The 19,608-nt window shown below is 36.7% G+C and overlaps 4 protein-coding genes across 4 annotated transcripts; 2 read left to right on the forward strand and 2 right to left on the reverse strand.

Annotated features, from left to right (window-relative positions):
- Nucleotides 1-1,106: 1,106 nt before the first annotated feature.
- LOC140838250 (uncharacterized) lies at nt 1,107-7,859 on the forward strand. Its single transcript, XM_073204417.1, is given in 6 exon segments — nt 1,107-2,249; nt 3,584-3,871; nt 3,873-4,049; nt 4,138-5,178; nt 5,790-5,949; nt 6,257-7,859. Coding segments are annotated over 6 exon segments (3,675 nt in total). The 5' UTR covers nt 1,107-1,187; the 3' UTR covers nt 7,204-7,859.
- LOC140838251 (calcium-transporting ATPase 2, plasma membrane-type-like) lies at nt 7,463-12,227 on the reverse strand. The gene is made up of 7 exons (XM_073204418.1): nt 11,629-12,227; nt 11,152-11,206; nt 9,116-11,064; nt 8,815-8,973; nt 8,541-8,712; nt 8,147-8,448; nt 7,463-8,046 (listed from the first exon to the last, which is right to left on the reverse strand). Exons 1-7 carry the CDS (start codon nt 11,800-11,802, stop codon nt 7,801-7,803), a joined length of 3,057 nt encoding a protein of 1,018 aa, XP_073060519.1. The 5' UTR covers nt 11,803-12,227; the 3' UTR covers nt 7,463-7,800.
- A 1,284-nt stretch (nt 12,228-13,511) lies between these two features.
- LOC140838252 (mitochondrial outer membrane protein porin 2) lies at nt 13,512-16,862 on the forward strand. The gene is made up of 6 exons (XM_073204419.1): nt 13,512-13,728; nt 13,816-13,883; nt 15,596-15,706; nt 15,784-15,870; nt 15,956-16,164; nt 16,285-16,862. Exons 1-6 carry the CDS (start codon nt 13,680-13,682, stop codon nt 16,589-16,591), a joined length of 831 nt encoding a protein of 276 aa, XP_073060520.1. The 5' UTR covers nt 13,512-13,679; the 3' UTR covers nt 16,592-16,862.
- Nucleotides 16,863-17,493: 631 nt separating this feature from the next.
- Nucleotides 17,494-18,452, reverse strand: LOC140838253 (large ribosomal subunit protein uL24z-like). The gene has a single exon (XM_073204420.1). It carries the CDS (start codon nt 18,388-18,390, stop codon nt 17,950-17,952), a length of 441 nt encoding a protein of 146 aa, XP_073060521.1. The 5' UTR covers nt 18,391-18,452; the 3' UTR covers nt 17,494-17,949.
- Nucleotides 18,453-19,608: the final 1,156 nt, after the last annotated feature.

Consider the following 19,608-nt stretch of genomic DNA (forward strand, 5'->3'; position numbering starts at 1 on the left):
AATTTGGTCTCATCCTTGTAAATAGACGGGACTTGATTGGACTAAGACATTGATGTACGATGGTTTTTGAAATAACCGTCGCTATTAGCAACAGTTTTTCAAAAAACAGTCGCTAATAGCGACTGTTTGAATTAAAACCGTCGCAAATATTAGCGACGGTTGCTGAAAAACCGTCGCTAAAAAAAAGTGGGCTGGGCTACAGCCCAGTACAACCTTAGAATAAATCCGTCTCTGCCTATAGATATCTCAAACTGAGTAAGAAATCTCGCGTATAAATTGATATGAAATAAAGGTTATACGAATTAATAGATAAGTTGTTTATACATTTATGTTGTATTTGAATTGATGAATTTGAATTCTTGAATCTATAATAACAAATCAATTGTTTTTTTTTTTTTTTTGGACGAATAAACTCCACGATGAATTCCAACTTTCAAATATATATTTTTTGAGTTATATTGTGGTTGATTTCAAATACATCTCAAAATGAAGTTATTTTAAATCATCAGTTTCAAATATATTTTTAAATCTAAATCATTCACTCCAAAGTCCAAACACAACCTTAATTTCAACATTGATTTTAGATACAAAAAATTGAACCGATCGATCTCATATCAAATAAATCTATTTTCACAATCATATTTATATTTTTGTTAAAATATTTAACTTGTTGATTTTAAAATTTTAAGAGATAATTACTATGAAAAAATAAATAAAATTTATTTATGAAAAAATATTTAAGGTTCTCACATGAAATTTTTATTTTAAACTTTAAAAAAAACTTAATCATAATGCTAAGGAAAATGAAGTTTTAAAATCTCCAGTGACAATGGAAGAAACTAATTCACCAAAAACTTCATTAAGATATGATGAATCTCAAATGGGCTCTGGACTTACAGTAACTAATACAAGCTAAAACACAAGCTGAGGTGATTACTGAACATGTTAAATGGGCTGAAAATCATTGATGAATCTGGGCCTCATCTTGACACCTTGGATTAGCTGATGGACACTGGTCCGTCCAGAGGCCCAGTATAACGCCACAATGTTTTCGGGTTAATGTGTGCGTTTATTCGATAAATTAAATTTGCTTGAAAAATGTTCAAAATTCCCCCTCCAAGATGAGATTCAAATATTCATCTACAAATACGAATTCCGCAGTTAGATTCACATAGTTCCATTTATTTATGGAAAAAAGGCTCCGGTCCTCGCTGCAAACCTCCGCCGAGGATTTCCTTTCATCCGCCGCCAGTCTTCCCTACAAATCCTCCAAAACCACCGTCAAAGCCCTAATCAACACCCTTGCTCCCACATCTAACTTGACGTCCACTCTCCCTGTATTCCTACGCAGTTCCATTTCACAATCCATTACCAAATTCAAAAACCTAGCTGACTCAACTTCCAATGCATCGCCCAAAACTCCTCCTGCTAAGCGCCTACGAAGGTCCTCTAGAAATATGCAAGATGACGAGGCATCTCACGCCACCAACTACGAAGATGAGAGGCAGTCTATTGCTGAGAAGCTTCGGGTTTTCGCACACATTTTGCGCCTCTGTGTTTTCCATCCTGAAAATGTGTTTTCAACTTCTGATTTGTTGCCTGCTGCTCAAGAGTTGCATGATAACTTAATTTTTTTCGAGTCTGACTCGGGTTTGCTTTCTGAAATTGCTAATTTATGTGAAGATTGGTGGAAGGGGAACTTAACAGGGAAGGAAACCCTGATTACTCAGTCGCTGCCGGTTATTTTGTCACGATCATTGACTTTGAAAAAGAAGGTAGACGTCCACAGAGTGTACGCGCTTCGGGATGCTTTTGTGTTGTTTGATTTTGAAGATGACAGCATTGAGGACTTGAAGCATTTGTTAATTCGCTGCGTGATTTCACCTTTGTATTTGAAAACAGAGGACGGCCTCAAATTTATAGCTTTTTTGTTCGGACTAAGTGCGCAGCTTGCCAAGGAGGTGTTTGCAATGATTAAGTCTCAGATTCCTTATGGGCGCAAATCAATGGTGGAGGCATATGGTGAAATTATTTTCAGAGCATGGAAAGCAGTGGATGGGTCAAGCAAGGAAGAGATTGAGAAAGGGTTCTTGCAGGGTTTGATTGAAGATACGATATGTGCCAGCTCGGAGGCATTAGCTGCATCAGTTAGGCGTGTTTTGAGAGTTTTTGTTAGTAACCGAACCATAACTGGAGTGGAAAAACTGATTTTTCATCTGACAGAGCCCGTGATTTTTCGTTCACTTCAGGTATTATTTCTAGCTGGGAGTCTTTACTGAGATGAGAGTATAAGATACTATTCAACCAGATCATGCATTTTTTTTAGTTTGGTTGGTGTTCGTATATAAATTTTAAATACCTAAATAGTCCACAGCTATGAAATGCATGAATCAACTTGTTGAATATGTTAGTAGAACCTCTTGAGATTTGAAAGAGAAGGGATTTCTGGAGAGCCTCCATTAGTGATAACTTTGTTATCCATCTATATAGAAGCTAAAAAGTGACGTAGAAATTATAAAAAACACGCAATGGGGAAGTTTGTTTGCGATTGATGCCCTTTTGTCATGCTAAAGCATAATTTGCAGCCACCTAACCTGCTTTGCATCAAGAAGTCAATTAGTAGCTGTGAACCTTTCATATTCTGTTATTCACTGATATATGAGGCCAACTGATTAAGCATTTGGCCGGTGCTGTTTTTACTTGTTAAACCTGCTTGTGATGGTTATCAAACATCTTTGAATTGTGGTATGTTCCAGCACTTCGATAATGGGACGCCGAATGCCCATTTATCTTCCCAAATCTAGCTTGGACTTTGAATTGCTTATCTGAAAGTGTGACCCTTCTACATGCATTTGGTACCATTACATGAAGGAAACGGAATATAGGACAACAGTAATCTGGAAGCTCCTTGCCCTTGGCCCCTTTAATTCCTTTCATCGTGAAAGATATAAGGAGCTAGATATTGATGATGAATAGAATAATAGTTTCCGGAAAATTTTATTCACCACAGTCTGTACAAATTTCACTATTTATCCTTCCTTTTATTTGATATAACTAATTCTAGAACCTCGGATACAATTAGAAAAAAATCCAAAAAATATGAAATTAAATATAAAATGATATTATTTTACTTGTTTTGTACTGCATGGTAACATTATTTGTATCTTTAAGGTGGAATAGTAAATCTTAAGTTTGTGTTTTTAGCTTGTTTCTTTTTCGTAGTAAATATGTGGTTCTGGCATTACATGAAGTTGAATCTTGATCAATTACAAAGCGGTGGAAATTATACCTACCTACCTTTTCTAAACTTTAAATTGAGAATTGAAACATACTTGTTTTGTTTTTCCTAATGGAGTTATTTCTGCATTTAATAATTATCGTGATACTCCATGAATTCGAGGAGAATTTTTGACTGCCTTCATTTTTGCAAAATACTCATGACATGAATCATGACCAATTTACCACCTACAGGTAATTTTGGCTTCTGCAATGCTGTGGATAATTAAATTTTAGGTTATGTGTACTGACTTAATGTTGTATTTGCATTATATGTTCAAAAACTTTATCGTTCCTGATTATGCAGGCATCAAACTCAAATGTTCGTCAAAATGCATTGCACTTACTTCTGGACCTGTTTCCGCTTGAGGATCCTAATGCAACTAAAGAGGTCAAGGATACACTACTTGAAAAGCAATTATTTCTGTTGGAGAAACTGCTCGTGGATGAATGCCCAGATGTCAGGGTTGTATCAGTAGAAGGCAGTTGCCGGATTCTTTGTCTGTTTTGGGAAATCATTCCTTCATCAACCATTACAAAGATAATTACAATAATTTTTGACCATATGACACATGATGCTTGCACAGAAGTCAGGACTCTCCACTGTGAATGGTGTTATGTATTTGCTTGGGAATCCTCAATCTCATGAGGTTCTTAAAGTGCTTTTACCTAGATTGGGACATTTGATTTTAGATTCTACATTAGCTGTACGTGGTGCTGTCATTGATCTCCTACTTCTCTTGAAAGACATCCGGAATTTTCATTTCCACAAGGTACAGATCAGACCTTGAAATTCAACCCCATGGTATTTACCCCTGTCTATGATTCTCTTTCTATGACCTATATTGTTTGCCCCTTCAGGTAGTTTCATTAGATACATTATTTTACACACTTGCTAATGACCAACCACTGGTAGCAAGGAAAATCACTAAACTTCTTGTTCCGTCATACTTCCCATCTAAAGTTACTGAAGAAGAAGCATGCAAACGTTGTATCACTTTAATTAAAAGGTCACCTACAGCAGGAGCAAGGTTTTGTGAGTTTGTGGCATCAGAAGGAGCATCTCGTAGATCTCTAATGAAACTTTTTAAAGTTTTGATCGGTTTAACTCTGTCATCTGTTAAATTGGAAGAAGAGCAGATTGTGGGTTTACTTCTTGCTGCATCCCACCTATGCAGCAAGCTTGCACATGATGGTTCTTTCCTGACAGCTCTCAAGGAAGCGTTACCAAGTGACAAACTGAAGCGCCTGTTTACTATTGCTTCCACTGCACGAGCTCAATCTTCTGTCTGCAACATGGTCTCAGCCACCTCTCTGGGTGCTGTAGATGACCTTTTTGAGGAGTGCCTGGGTTTGACCACAGAATGCAGTGATTTATCAGGTAATGTTGAGAAGCAAATTGAAGTGAGGTCTGCCCACAAGATGATCTTGTCTTGTGGTTGGTTCAATGACATGTTTGAGGCTCTGGTTGGATTTCTGCAGAAAGCTGCTTACGGATGTCATGTTACCTTTGCTATAGATCTAGGTAAAAATGGTAATCATGCAGCAAAACAGAGGAAGAATAAATCTTCCATTAAAACATCATTACAATCCAGATATAGCAGAGGAAAAAAGTCATCTAACAATGCTAAAAATAATTTTTTCGAGGATTATGCAATTGCTGCTGGAGTGTCATGGCAAATTACAGACTTACTGCAGTCTGAAAATTCAAGACAAGCTATATTAGGATCTCGAAATTTAGAAAACGCATTCAATGCACTGAAGGTCATTTCTGAGGCTAGTATCCTGAATTCCCTGAAAAATGATTGTATGGACACATCTCCTGTTGCTGCTTATACGACTCTTACTCTTCTTATGTCTCTTCATAACATCAGAATAAGCGGGAACAAGGATTCTACACAGGCAAGTGATATTTCTTTCTGCTAAGATTTTAAAAAAATTCCGTGGGATTTGGTCTTTTGATTGTTCATATGATCTTTCACTGGTTTTATACAACCCCTGATTATGGTACATTTCCTGACATTCTCTTAGATGTTTAAACTAAATGCTAATGAGTGCTGGGTGTATGAGTGAAGGATAAGAAGACAAATAAAGTTCAAAGAAATAACATGAAGGAATTTTTGTGAGATATTTATTATATATGCATGAACATGAAACATGTTTTTTAGTTTAACAGCAATATTCGTATTATGTACTAAATGGCGCACAAAATTTTGTCATTAGGCTTGGCATTGGTCAATCTTCCTCTGTTAAATTTAGGCCTGAACCTTCAATCATGACGACCTTATAATTTCGAGGTTAAAAAAATCAGCCGTTTATGCAATTCACAGCCAAAGTGAGATATTAGTGGCCAAAAAGATAAATTGTGTCCCCTTATGATTTACCCCAACCGCGGAAAGCCTTTTATGGTTATCATCGCCATTAAACTGGCAAGTACGACATTTGTTATTAAAATGTGTGCAACAATTTGACATTTAAAACCAATTTCTCGCCTGTCTCTTGTTCTATTCCAGGCAAGTATCATAGACTTGACAATGGACCATTTGCTTCACTGTGCAAACAAGCTATTCAGAACAAATGAACATAAAAGGCCAGAAAATCTGCTTTCTGTATCAATGAAATCCAGTACGAGAGCGCCTGTCTGTGAAACAAACACAAGGGAATCTCAAACAGGTACGCCTTGCTCGCCTACGACGGCAGCCTTCCTTTTCCTGGTCTTTTCAACTTTTTAAGGCAGATTGTGCAAATTATGGAACATTTTGTCGACTTCTTGGGTAAAAATGGTTTTTTAATTGTGAAAGCTGTTAATTTTGTGAATTATTTGATTTTATTGACAAGAAAGATGACAGGAACACTTTGGGTCTACTTCTGATTGATTACATTTGTGTTTTCACCTGCATTTTTATGATTCTAGCTTGTTTTCCTTTTTCTGATTTCAGAAGCATGCATTGAATCTGTCAGCTTTGATACTTCTGTACAGGTGCCAGTTTAAGTAAACACACGAGGATATTGAATGTGGAGAAGATGCTACTTGCAGTTTTAAAGTTTGTCGTTGATGCAAATGCTATGAATCTTGTTCCAAACTGTCAAGAAAGATGCTTGAATTTTGCACTGGAAAAATTGAAATTTATCATCTCCAATTTAAGGCGACACTTCATTGCTCGGACACAGTTCTTAGAAGAAGACCTAAAGGAAAATTTTCATTGTTTAAAATGTTCGTTTACATATGCAGCAAAGTTACTTAATTTAGTGTTTAAAACTTGTGAACCTTCATCACCACAACCAAGAGCATATGATCTTGTCAATGAAATGTTTAACCTCGTTATTTCGATCGAAGAGTTTTACGGATACGGATATGCTGCTCGTTTTGCTGCCATTGTGGAGCCATGGATTCCTGATCTGATTTTGGCTCTCGGATCCTTCCACTTGAGGAAACAGACTCAAGAAGAGGGTGTTGGTTCTGTTCTATCCAGGAATGCCACATTACCTCTTTCCTCATGGAAAAACATCCTAGCAGTTATCGAGGTTCAGGAACTTATAATCTTAGAGGAGGATACTGAGTTTATTCCAAACTCACGGTTTTCTGCTTTCAAGAAACTTGTGGAAACAATGACTCAGATGTTGAGAACAAACAATAATGTGCTAGATGCTGTTGGAGCGATTTTATTAGCTGATTCACTACAGGCACTGCAGAGCAAGAATTACAACATCGTCTTGGGTCTTTTGCATTTTGTCTGCATAAAGTTAGTCAAGTCAGAAGACCTTGAACTGAAAGAACTAAAGTTTATGTTGGCGTCCTTTGAACAGATACACTCTAAATTGGAGACTGAAACGGAGGGGCTAGGTGATGGTGATCACGACAGACAAAAGTTGCTCAAAGCTATAGCGTTGCTTGAGCCTGTTTTCATGTCTTCGGTGTTTGATTGACAGAGGAGATGCTCAATGGAAGAAATGTAAACATTGTGTAGGTTCACGGTTTACCTGACCTAGTATACTTTTCATTAGTTTGTGTAATTGTTTTATATAAATGGATGCTTAAATGTTGTGCAGCCACCGATACATTTTAGTGATGATGCTACAATTTCTTATGTCCTATTTTGTATGACAAGCTTAAGTATTGTTCGTGCACTGAATGAAACATTTACTGTGACTGCACAACTGATTTTTTTTTACATTTATACTCGTATAGAACAAGAGAAATCAGTTGATTAACTAAAAGATCTACTCCATTTGGCAGTTTACATGCCAAAAAGCCAAAGACATCAACTGTTTCACAGACTATTTGCATAAGAATGAACAATTTCCCTACTCCGTTTATCTACACTAACTACTTCCAGGAAATGGTTAGTCACAGGTTTTACTTGATTCCTCTGGGAACTCCATAAAATCAGCAAAAAAAGGTATGGAACTTCTCGACTTTCTTTACCATATAAGATTTCTTACAGTCCCAGCCGTCAATTCTTATTCTTGGGATGATGTGGCGAGCTATAAGGACCATGTCAAGAATCTTGCATCATTCATCTATTAGCTCTCTATATGAATTCTCTTCAAACCTACAGCAATCGGCATGCCCAAGAATCCAATGAATATGCTGAAAAACCATTGCAAAAAGGTAAGTGGAGTTGTGTTTGCAAATGTGCCAAGGTATTCAACGATTATGATCTGGAATAGCACTGTAGAACCAAGAACTGATGCAAAAACATAGTTATCAAGAATTCCTTCGAGCACATCGATTTTCTCCATTTCTCTGGAGTTCACCTCATTGAAGAGCTGCGGCAAACCAAAAGTGTTTAAGGAATATAGCACAATAAAGAATCTGTGGACATGTTAATGGACACTGTTTAAGAAAATTATATACAGTAACAGATACCTGACAGAAAACAAATGAGTTGAAAATAATCGTGTTGAGGATCAAATCAGAATCAGGGCAACTATGAAGCATGAATATTGTCTTTCCCCAAGCTTGAAGAAACCATATGACCAAAAACTGATACAAAGATTGCCCTAGGATGTTCCTCCACATAACAGCACTAATGAAGTTGCCCTTCCTTCCAACAGGAGACCTTTTCATTAGCTCGTCGCTAGGAGGCTCGGTTGCCAGTGCGAGTGCACCTAATGTGTCCATAATCATATTTACCCACAGAAGTTGAACTGCAGTCAGAGGAGCAGTTCCTGAAAATGCCATTTCGAAGCATGAGAAAAAAATATCTTGAGGAAAGTACAAAAGGATGGAAACTTATATTTGCTTAAAAAGGCTTTGTTACCAGTCAAGCAGGCAGAGGAAAAGTTTACGACCAATGCAACAATATTAACAGTCAGCTGGAACTGCACAAACTTCTGTATGTTAACATAAACTGAGCGTCCCCATTTGGCAACAGTCACAATTGTGGAGAAATTATCATCCAAAATTATGACATCTGCACTCTCTTTTGCTACCTGATTTCATCACATTATAATAATTAATCTCATGTATGCAAAAAAGATTGATTGGACAAAAGGCACGTCATTTTATTCAACCATCTCGTTGTATTAAATTACCTCAGTTCCTGCAATTCCCATTGCAAGTCCAATATCTGCTTCATGTAGTGCAGGAGCATCATTTGTCCCATCACCAGTCACTGCCACAACCTCGTTAAATGTTGTTCTCAAGTGCTTAACCAATGTGTGCTTGTCTAGTGGCGAAGACCGAGCCATAACCTGAGATGCATGCAGATGACCATCAACCAAAAGCTGTGTGTGATCTGACTGTCATGTTTCATGAGGCCTTATTGGGAGGTGACAATTCATATTTCCTAGTTGGGAAAAACTAGTATTTTTCAGAAGTAAACGTGTTAGTTACCTGAATCTTGGGAATTAATTTAAGCAATTCCTCCATACTTTTTTCGCGAAAAACAGGACCTTCAATTGCTATACCATCATCAGTAAGTATCCCACAGTCTCTCGCAATAGCTTTTGCAGTGTTGATGTTGTCTCCTGTAACCATCCGAACAGTCACGCCAGCTGAACGGCAAAGTGCAACAGATTCCCTTACTCCGGGACGTACAGGATCTTTGATTCCCACAATCCCTATACAAGTATAACCAGATGCTGGAATAGCATCGTTTGGGGAGAACCCGTTTTCAAGTTCTACATAGGCAAGACATAGTGTCCTCAGAGCCTCACTCGCAAACTGATCAATGGTTTCTTTAAGACGACAAATGGTTGCTTCATTGAGGGGGACAACTTCACCATTCGAATCAATCACCTTTTCACATGCAGCAAGAATAATCTCTGAAGCACCTTTAGTATGAGCTCTAATTCCGCGTCCTGGAAGCTCCAACACAACACCCATCCTCTTCTTTGTGGAGTTAAATGGTTCGACCTTCACTAATTTATTCGCTTGTCTTTCTTCCCGAAAATCGCCTCCAAGAGACAGTCCAAACTCCAAGATAGCTGTCTCAGTCGGAGTCCCCAAAATCTCTCGTTTTCCTTGCTTGTTAACCACAACTTCTCCACCAGTATTGTTGAAAATTGACTGCAACAGAGTTTTAACAACTGTTACAGGAAGCTCAGAGCGTAGAGCAGATGTAGTTCTTGGTTCGCTCAGGTCCTTAACCTCCATACAAATGCATGATTTCACCACTGTCATGTGATTAGTTGTCAACGTCCCGGTTTTGTCACTACATATGGTTGTGGCCGACCCCATTGTCTCACAGGCAGCCAAGTTTCGTACAAGAGCTTTATCATTCATCATTTTTTTCATGGCAAAAGCAAGGCTCAAAGTCACGGCTAGAGGGAGCCCCTCAGGAACTGCAACAACAACAATGGTAACTGCAATGGCGAAGTATTCTAATAACTCTAAAGCATTGTCTCCTGACCAGCGAAACATAGTTCCCTCATGCCATTTAAGGCCAACCATTTTTTGAACTAAAACAGCAAATGTCACCACAGCAAAAAAGAGGCCTATCTTTCCGATAATAGTCGCCACCCCATTTAGTTTAACTTGCAATGGTGTTTCCTCGTCCCCTCCTTCACTTAGTGTTGCCATTAACTTCCCCCACTGAGTTCTCATGCCAACAGTGGTAACAAGCATCTTGCACGAGCCATCTTGGACCTTGGTTCCAGAGAGAAGAAATGGATTCTCGGAACCAACCATGACCGGCTCACTTTCTCCGGTTAGACTAGATTCGTCAATCAAAACAGAGAATCCTGAAAGAAAAAGCCCATCTGCAGGGACTTGATCACCGATTGAAAGATGCACAATATCACCTGGAAGAAGCTCGTATATTGATATCTTCTGTCTGTACCCGTTTCTTGTAACCTGGATGGCAATTTTCTTCTTTTCCTTGTCCAAATCCTTGAATTGCAAAGACTGACGATAATCACTTGTAGCTGTCACAAACACGACCAACAAAATACTAGCAACGATCCCGAGTCCATCATGAGCTCCCTTAGGCCATCCCTCAGTGGCAATGCCAACCATCAAAGAAATAAACGCACATACACCAAGGATCATGAGGGTCATATCTTGAAGGGCTTCCCAAACAAACACCCAAAAGCTCCGAATTTCGCTTTCTTGGAACTTATTGATGCCATAACTCTGTTCTCTTCGACTAAGAGATTCAGTATCAGTAGAAAGCCCATCTGTGGAGCTTGTGGCGAGCTTTTCTACAAGGCCAGATGCCCCCCCATGAAACTTTAGCTTTTTAACATCGTGACCTTCGACTATGGACCCTAGTTCATCAGCACAAATCCGAAAACCAGCAACTTCAACTTCCTTAGGTACAGTGTAATCACTCGGCTGCACACCTGTACATAATTTAGCAACAGAGGTTCACATTTAAGAATTCATGGAACCAAGAAACCTCTGTTCAAGCAATTTATCAGGAAAGTTACCTTGTATGAATTGGAAGGCAGCTTTTGAGACCAGGACCGCTATTCTCAACTTCTCCTGACACACAAACACACACACATGTATATAACATGATATATCTACAATCAGCCACATTTGCAAACTATGTATAAATTATGATGACAGACAAAGACTGGAAAACAACCCGAATTTTATTTGATACAACAGCGAGAGTAAAGGAATTTCGGTGAGAAGAGGAACAGATTGACTGCGGGTAATCCCATTTTTCATTATCCAATATATTTGAGATTCTCTGACATTTTAAAGATCAATCAATATTCAAAATTATTACATTAATTTATGACCAATCGAGAATTCTTGATTAAAAATCCTCCATTCCAAGAAGAATACATCCAGTGCATAGACCGAGAAGAACGAAAATCTAAGAAAGCTGTAAAAATAAAATAAAATGCTGAAAGTGAACTACACATTGTAAAAATATTGGTTAGAAGAAGGGAAACCTGATTAGTTTTGCGCATGGCAGCAGCCTCGTGGCGCTTGGATAAATTAGCAGTGAATCTGAACCGTCGCTTTGGGTTCTTAACGAGCCCACAGAGATCCCTCCATCGCTGCAACGCCTCCGCCGACGCATGCTTCGGCTCCACGTCCCATTTCTCACTCAATAAACTTTCCATTCCCCCCTCAACGAGCTAGCTATCTCTTACACCTTATTATTCCAAAATATTTTGCACTATATTTCTCTTGGACGCTACAAGCTTCTATCTTTTATAACTACTCGTTGCATTTCGAAAATTTTAAAGCCAGGGGCCCCATCAAGGGACAAAGCTCTGCATAATTGGATTCGGAAAGAAACGGGCACATCCAAGAAATTTCCAAGTACTTCCCTGAAAGAAACTTCCCACTAAACTTCTACTCAGAATCCGCCAAAAGAAAAAACGATGTTAGAGATAAATTTGTTGGAGTAAAACGATGATCCGATTTCTTGGCAGGGGAAAGTAGAAATCTGTGGTTAAAGATTAGCGAAATTTGCAGGAATACTGCTCCTATTTTCTCGGAAGGTTGAACGAAAAGTGCGAGTCAAGATGAGAATTTTTTCATGTTGACTTCGAGGTTGGTTAATTCTGTTATTCTAAATTATGTTGTGTCTCTAAACGTGTCATAAAAAGTATCATACAAAAGAAAAATTAATTCACTAAAGATTGTCTAGCGCGTTACTTTTTCTCGGTCTCTCTTCTCACGCACACGCGGAAACGAGTTATAAAACGTCACTTGGTGTGATATATGATGTCATATTATATTATAGATAATAAGTTTGGTGGAGTCTTCTCTCTCGATATATACAATTACTTTGATAATAATTTATTGAACAAATCGGATGCTTCACAAAATATTTAAAATAAATGTAAAAATATGTGTGAAACGGTCTCACAAGTAGTATTTATGATACATGTATCTTATTTAGATCATTCATGAAAAAATATTATTTTTTATGTTAAGAGTATTACTTTTCATTGTGAATATCGATAGAGTTAACCAATCTCATATATAAATATTCGTAGGACTGTCTCACAAAAGACCTACTCTAATCTAAAATAAAAAGCTTATGCTTGAGGTCAAATCTAAACCACGTTGCTTAATTTATTTAGAAAAATATATATGTTGAGTTGAGTCTATTCAAAGTGTACTTAAATTGATATATATTTGATTTAGTATAATGCACTATAAAGATTGATTTTTTTTAAAATTACCAATATAAACGCATATACATAAAATAATACAAATCCATGAACCTTAAATTTTGATGAATTTGGGATCGTCAATCATTATCCAAATGCCCAGTGAACTCAACTAAAGATTTTAGATTTTTTATTTTCTTGATAATAAATTGTATCACGATATTGCTTCAACTATTATCTCTAACAAATTTCGGATTATAATTTTATTTCCTTAAACATAATAATAAAAAGTTTAGTACATAAATGTTACACACTATATGTAGACCGCGTACACACACTCATAAAATTTATTTAATTTTTAAATAAATCAAATAATTAGTAAAACAAATAGATTATGAATTTTCAAAAAGTTTAATTTTAACATAAACCCGCTTCTTTCGGATTTGGGGAATCTACGAACCCGAGTATTTGGAAATTAAATCCATATTTATGTCCACTTTCTCATTTCAAAAATAGTATTGGAGCATGATAGAAATGATTCGAGAAATCATCGAAATTACTATTATTATTATTATTATTATTATTATTATTGAGATGAGTTAAAAAAAATAAAGATAATATTCTCCTATCGTTCTGAACTATTTTGAGAATTTTTTTAAAAAAAATCTCCGAATTCAAAAATAGTCCCCGAACTGGTCCGTCTCGGATTTTTGCACAGGCCCCAGAACTGTCATCCATGAACATGGCCCAACCTTGACGAATACCACCAGATCGCGGTATTCTAAATCAACGGTCCAAAAGACAAATCCTTCTTTTCTTTAGCTATCATTTCGTGTTGAGTGGTGTTTCTGTTTCTCTAAATTTCGAGCTTCAAAATGAACAAGGGACCAGGAATCTTCTCAGATATTGGAAAGAAAGCCAAAGGTAAATGTTCGATCTAAATTTAATTTAGTATCTGTCGTTTAATTTTTAAGATATTTTGTATTTACTTATTTACGTTTTCATTTGTAGATCTGCTGACGAAGGACTACTTTTCCGATCACAAATTCTCTGTATCCACCTGCACTGAATCCGGAGTGGTGCGATTTTGCTCTCCTTTTGTTTTCCAAAGCATTAATTAATGGTGTTTGTATGGATATTATGATAAATTTATGTGTGTGGTTTCTATTATTATTTGATTATTCAGGGATATTATGATATATATTTGTGTGTGGTTTCTATTACTATTTGATTATTCGGAAAACGTCGTGTCATGATTTAATACTTTTCAATTTTATGATTTCTTTTTTATTTGTGGTTTTTGGAATATTTACTCTCTTCTATACTTGCTTGATTCTTGTCGATTGGCTTTTGACATATGCGTTTAGTAGTCTAATTAAATTACTCAACAACTACTGCACTTAGTTTATTGTTGTTTTGTTTCTTCGCATGACTGCTAATGAATTTTTTTTTATGCTTTTCAGTTGTTGCTTGAGTAGTTCATTTATCCGTGTTGATTGAATGAGCTTCAGTACTTGTGTCTTTTGACATTTTTCCTTTTGATTTCTGTAGTATGTTTTTTCGTCAGCTTGCGTTGGCTTCAACAGAGATTAGGATCTCTGGTTTAGTATGTTCTAGTGTCTTCATGCAATTGTGGTAATCTGTGATGGATGTAGACTAGATGGAAACAACAGGCGCTATCTCAGCTTGGAGAGTGGTGACATGTTATGAATTTTTATCGGGTGTTATTTCAAGATGCAAACGAAATAAGTTCGTACTTTCGAATGAAACTTGGCTCTACCAGTACTGGTATCGAATAGTTATATTTGACATTAATACCTAGCATAAATTGGATTAAAAGGTTAAAACAATCATCTATTACTTAAGATGAACCTATGATTGAAAATGTGTTGTCTATTGCTGCAGAAGCCCATTTACTTTACATTGTAGTTTAAATGGTTCCTTGTTTTGAATATATGACCAGTTATCGGAAATTGATGTATCTTCGATACTTTATGAAAAGAGAAAGGAATCCGTTGCAAAAAAAAAAATGCATGTGTTTTTGGCTTTTTGCTTTTGAATTCTTTTGTTTATTGCATGTGCCAAGTTTCTCAATAACATCCGGTGTCTTATGTTTTCAATAGAAATCTACAACAGTCTGCCGGTTTATTTGGGTATTTTTAAAGTGTATAATCTATGAAAGAATTGAGATTAGAAGGAAGAAAATGAAATTGCGGGTACTTACAAAAGTTGGGGAGAAATGTTAGAAGGTATAGATGAGAAAAGATTTTGGTTGAAATTATTGGCAATATAATTGACAATGAACCCTTGGACTCTTGAGAGGACACTTGTTTTGTTGGGGAGCTGTTGTAATTTAGTTCATGCACATATTTTGTTTCTGGCGCAGAGATGACGAAAGCATGTTAAGGCTCTTGTTGTGTTGGGATACTACTCAAGCTGTTGGAATAACTTGGATGTCAATGTATAGCCGTAACAAGTCTCTTTAGTTTCTGTCAGAGATAGTTAAAAATAATTCAGTCTGAAGTACAAGGGTATGCTCTGCTAGTCCCTCAGACTGCTTTACCTCGAATGATAGTAAAATACTTTTCCCCGTTAACTTAATGACCATTTTTTTTTATTATGTATTTGCTTTGGGTATTCGTGTTAGCTACTCAATATTTAATGGTTTGAGTTACCTGTCAGCTTGTTTGTCAATGTCCTACCTTCCTCAACAGCCAACTGCTGTCTCCATATGTTGTTTTTTTAATCCTCGTACTGCACTTTTTTTTACTAGTATTTCCTGAATATATAGGCCTTGACAACGTCCACTGTGAATAAAGGGGGCTACTCCTCTGGCGATGTGGCAGCACAATACAAGTATAACAATATCTTTGCTGATGTCAAAGTCGACACGGAGTCAAATGTTGGATCCTTAAATCTTTATCTCATCGAAACATGCTTATCCCATTGTCATTCATATACTCCCCCTTCTTTACACAGATTGCAGCAACTCTGACTTTTTCTGATATCGTCCCCTCATCGAGGACCATTGCCATCCTAAAATATCCCAATTATGAATCCGGCAAGGTATATATTCTTTATATTTTCTGAACATTTTTAATCTCTCCCTGGCCTTCTTTATCTCACGCACTTTTACATTTTGCTTCTGCAGCTGGAAATTCAGTACTTCCACCCTCATGCATCCCTCACTGCAGCTGTTGGTATGAATCAAACCCCTCCAATTGATGTTTCATTGACCCTCGGTACCCCCATGGTTGCTTTGGGTGCTGAGGTTGGTTATGACACCACTTCTGGTAATTTAACAAAATACACAGCTGGCATCTCTCTGAATAAACCCGATTCTTGTGCTTCAATACTTCTGTAAGTCCAAACATCGTTATATCATCCAAAACATATATTAGATTAAAAACACTCTCTTGCTGACTTGCTGTCATATTCTTTTAAGATGAAAGATTTAGACCCTTGTTCAATTCTTGATAGGAGTGACAAAGGAGACACCATAAAGGCATCGTACGTACACTACATCGATCAGTTGAAGAAGAGTGCTGCTGTGGGAGAGATTGCCAGAAAATTCTCAACGAATGAGAACACAATTACATTTGGAGGATCCTACGCCATTGACAGCCTGACTCTTCTGAAATTGAAGTTTAACAATCATGGCAAATTGGGTACCGTTTTGCAGCATGAGTTCATTCGCAAATCATTGGTGACTGTATCCAGTGAATTTGACACCAAGTCTTTGGATAGAACTCCAAGATTTGGTTTATCACTGGCTCTGAAGCCTTGAGAACATCTTACCGAAGTATGCTGCTTCTTTTATGTGGAAGTTGCGCTGGAAGGAAACGCAGAATAATCAGTTGCATTCAACTGTTTACAGATATACCTCCTTCGTGATTCTTGTCGAGGGTTTTTTATATGAAATATTCTTTAGAGTTCTTCGGTGCACGTAGAACTCATTTTGTGGTTAAATTTTACTCATACCGAGGAAATGCGTGTATTTCTTCGTTTCAGTTTCCATCAACTCTCTATGCATGCATGGGAGGTGCGCTTTTCCAGTTTGTCTATTTTTCTTAATTTTGACCACATCGCGTTTGCCTTCGCCGTGTCCAGTATTTTCCAACTCTACCAACCACAAGATTCAATGATAGAAAAAAAATGCGATTCCACCATCTGAGTTTCCAATTTTCGTTTTGCCCCTATGCCTAATTCATCGGATCTTTGTTTCTTCCCTATTTCCCGTGTTTAATTCCGATCTCGTATTACATTACAATCTCCCATTACCGCATCTGAGTTCATATTTTCGTTTTGCCCCCTATGCCTGATTCATGGGATCTTTGTCTCTTCTCTATTTCCGTGTTTAATTCCGATCTCGTATTAAATTCGAATTTCCCATTACCGCCTATACGCATACTTGTTTGAAATTTTGGGCGTGCAACTACGAGGCATCACAAACAGACGGGTACTATTTATCGAGACTAATAGAAAGGGTTCAGTGAGAGAAATGCATGTGATAAAATGATCACAATCTTCCCTGCTATTCAGGTATTTAGTTTAAAAGTGGTGAGTAGAACAAAATAGTGAGGCACCAGTCCTACATATTGCAAACCATGGGTAAAAAATCCATCCCAATTAATGTATTTGTGGAATGCCAACGAAACTTGAGACATTGTTCCTATTTCACACGTGTAATTAACTCCAAAATTAAGATAAAATATTTTAAGATGACATGGAACTGAAGTTTGTAAAATTTAAAGGATAATTCATAGAAAAAACAATGATAATCAAGTTCTTAATATTTTATTCGATTTGAACAACAAACGCCATGGAACCAGAACCCCGAAACCTCTTTCCCACAGCACCTAGCGTGTAGTAGAGTCAAGGTGATTCGCATTGGGGGGCTTTGGCGTGTACTTTGAAGAATCGTAAGTTGAATATCAATTGAGCAAATGAGAAAACATTCACGTTAAAAAAACTGAGAAAACATCCATGGAAAGCCAACTGAGCTCACCAAATGTTTAAAAAGGCATTGGAAATCTCATTTAACTTGTTTACTTGTAATGATATGTAATCATTACTCAAAGATTAAATCCAACAATTAAATTAAAACATAATAAAATAGAAAAAAAACATTAACGGATTCACCTATTAATCGATGGTTTGCATAACATCCTCAGCTGTGAACTTAGTGCCCTTATCCTTATCGGCGGCGGCGCGTCCCTTTGCCTTGCGATCGAGGAGCGACTTGCGATCCTTGTCGATGCGTAGCTTGGTAATAACAACCTTCGAAGGATGAATTCCGACGTTGACGGTAGATCCGTTTACCTTCTCACGGGTGATCCGCTCCACGTGGATTACCCATTTCTTACGGTAGACCTGGACAACTTTACCCTCGCGACCCTTGTAGGTGCCACGTACAACCTGAACTTCGTCGTCCTTGCGGACAGGCATGGACCGTACGTTGTGCTTGGTTCTGAGGTCTCCGGAGAGCGGCGCACTCATGATAACACGGCGTAGACTGGATGGCGCAGAGAAGTGAGCCTTTCGGCTCTTACGCCGCGAGGAAGACACTCGGGGATTGAATTTCATCGTTAGGCGCTTCTTCTCTGGCTCTCCCGCGTGAGCAGCTGCTGATGAAGGGTAGAAATGGATAGGGTTTGATTTTTATATCGCGGGCTCAATTATAGCTTACAAGGTTAAAGTTTCTTCTGGGCCTAAATGGTTTGGTCCAGTTTGTTTTGTTAATTAATATTGGGCTAATTTTTGGGCCCAAAATGATGTAATTTTAACGTGTTCTTCAATGTGTGTGTGTGTGTGTGTCATTTCATTGTAAAAAATGATATTTACAAATATTTATAATATAATTAAATAATAAAACCAATATATTCAAGATAATAACTTAAAAATTATATTGTCTCGTTATTTTGAAAACACGATATATATTTGAGCTCGACCTTGATCCAAAACTCAAAAAATTTAATTTTTTTGGTTGAGTTCGGATTGAATCATAACTCGGATTCGAGCTTGATCAAAAGATTCAAACATATTTACGAGTTATTTGGATTGTTGTATATACAAAAATTTAGAGGAAAACCTTTTTTTTTGGGCTTATGTTAATACTAATTTGATGCCCAATAAAATCTATAATTAACTTGTTTTCGGATCCTGGATTTTTCGGGAACTAGGTTTATTTTTCAGTTTGAAATTAATTTATTTATCTATGTTTATTGAATTAAATATAAACATAAATACATTTTTGAACAGTATTAGGAAAAGTTTTAAATAACATGTGATTCATCATATGACACACCTATTATCATACTTACAAGGTTCAAATTTCAATTTAAATCGACAAAAAAAACGAAGCTTGTCATTGTAAACCTTAAAACTTTGTTTGTTTATTTTTTTAGTTAATAAAAGATTGTACATATTCACAATTTTTTTTGTGAATAATAAAATTGTAATTGTTCAAATGCTACTATTAAGCTAACACGTGAAACTTAAAATTATCTATAAATTCATGCATAAATGTATTTATTAAGAAAAGTTCAATAAAAGATTTGCATGGCTTAATTGCATTGCTCGCTGCATTATCGATATGCCTTATCTGATGTAGAAAATGACTACTCCAATAATTTGGACGAAATTTTATTTTTTTTTAAAAAAAATATAAAAAATCGATGAAATGTTTATTATTTGTAAAGTAAAAGAACAGAGAGGAGAGAACAAACATGCGTGCCAATTTATTTTAAATGATGTATTTATTTTATATATGCATCGATCATATACGTACATATATTTGATAAA

This window comes from Primulina eburnea, chromosome 8, assembly GCF_022965805.1.
Source record: "Primulina eburnea isolate SZY01 chromosome 8, ASM2296580v1, whole genome shotgun sequence".
Taxonomy (NCBI): domain Eukaryota; kingdom Viridiplantae; phylum Streptophyta; class Magnoliopsida; order Lamiales; family Gesneriaceae; genus Primulina; species Primulina eburnea.